Genomic DNA, 995 nt, shown 5'->3' on the forward strand with positions numbered 1-995 from the left:
CCACGTGTCTGTCTGTGCAGGTTCTCCAGCTGAGCAACAACAACATCTCTCACATGGACACTGAAGCTCTGGCTCCTCTCTACAGTTTGGCCGTTCTGACTCTGGATGGAAACAACCTGCGTCACCTGAAGTTCAGGACCTTCGTCAGTCTGCACACAACAGCCACTCACATCCATCTGTCAGGTCGGTGACGTCCAAACCCACTGGATCTGCCCCGTCTGTCCAGAAGTTCTAGTCCTCTTTGAGTCGCTCTCATTGGTTCATGATATTTGAGTTTTTGTTTTCATATCTGCGTCTGTCCACTCTGTCCTTTTGTCTCAGGAAACCCCTGGACCTGCGACTGCGATCTGCACCGTGTCTTCAGTAAGATCCTCCACGTCCGTCACCTCTACATCGACGACTACAGGAACGTGACGTGTCAGGATCCGCCTCAGCTGACCGGAGCGTCGCTGTCCTGGTTGGACAGTCACCTGTGCATGGCGGAGACGGCCACCGTGCTGGTCATCGCCATCACCGTCATGGTCACCGTGGTGGCGGCCATTGTGATGGCAGAGAGGAACAGGCAGAGGAACCGAGGGAAGAACTGGGACAGCGAGTCTCAAACCCAGAGCCCACGCTCCTGAGAGCAGGCGTGAAGCGTCGGAGAGAATGACCTCACAGTGACAGACAGTATGTTCTCATTTCTCATTGGACGAGAGACAAAATCACTTCGGTCAGTTTTTCTTTGTTGTATTTCTAATTCACTATATGTTAAATATAAAACAGTATCTTTATGTGTCGTATTTATTCACTCTGAAACATGAGTGAAGCTCAGAGGAAGTGTGAGGTGACGGCAGAGTTTAGACATTTTTTTAGATTTCAGAAAATTTCTGACTGGACGATTGAGTGTTTGATGAAAGAGAGTGAGTTTAAGTCAAAGAAAAACTTGACGGTCATCACATTTTTACAGAGGAAAACAAGTTTTTTTGCAGGTGGAGAAGATATAAAGTCATGGG

General features: G+C 48.4%; 1 protein-coding gene across 1 annotated transcript; it reads left to right on the forward strand.

Moving 5' to 3' along the window:
- Positions 1–5: 5 nt before the first annotated feature.
- Positions 6–803, forward strand: LOC107988188 (leucine-rich repeat-containing protein 38-like; the record flags this gene model as incomplete). The annotated part of the gene is made up of 2 exons (XM_017031053.1): positions 6–183; positions 322–803. Coding segments are annotated over 2 exons (480 nt in total), but the record flags the coding sequence as incomplete, so codon positions are not given.
- Between the last annotated feature and the right edge of the window lie 192 nt (positions 804–995).

This window comes from Cynoglossus semilaevis, unplaced genomic scaffold (assembly GCF_000523025.1).
Source record: "Cynoglossus semilaevis isolate Cse_v1.0 unplaced genomic scaffold, Cse_v1.0 C19115550, whole genome shotgun sequence".
In the NCBI taxonomy this organism is placed as follows: Eukaryota; Metazoa; Chordata; class Actinopteri; order Pleuronectiformes; family Cynoglossidae; genus Cynoglossus; species Cynoglossus semilaevis.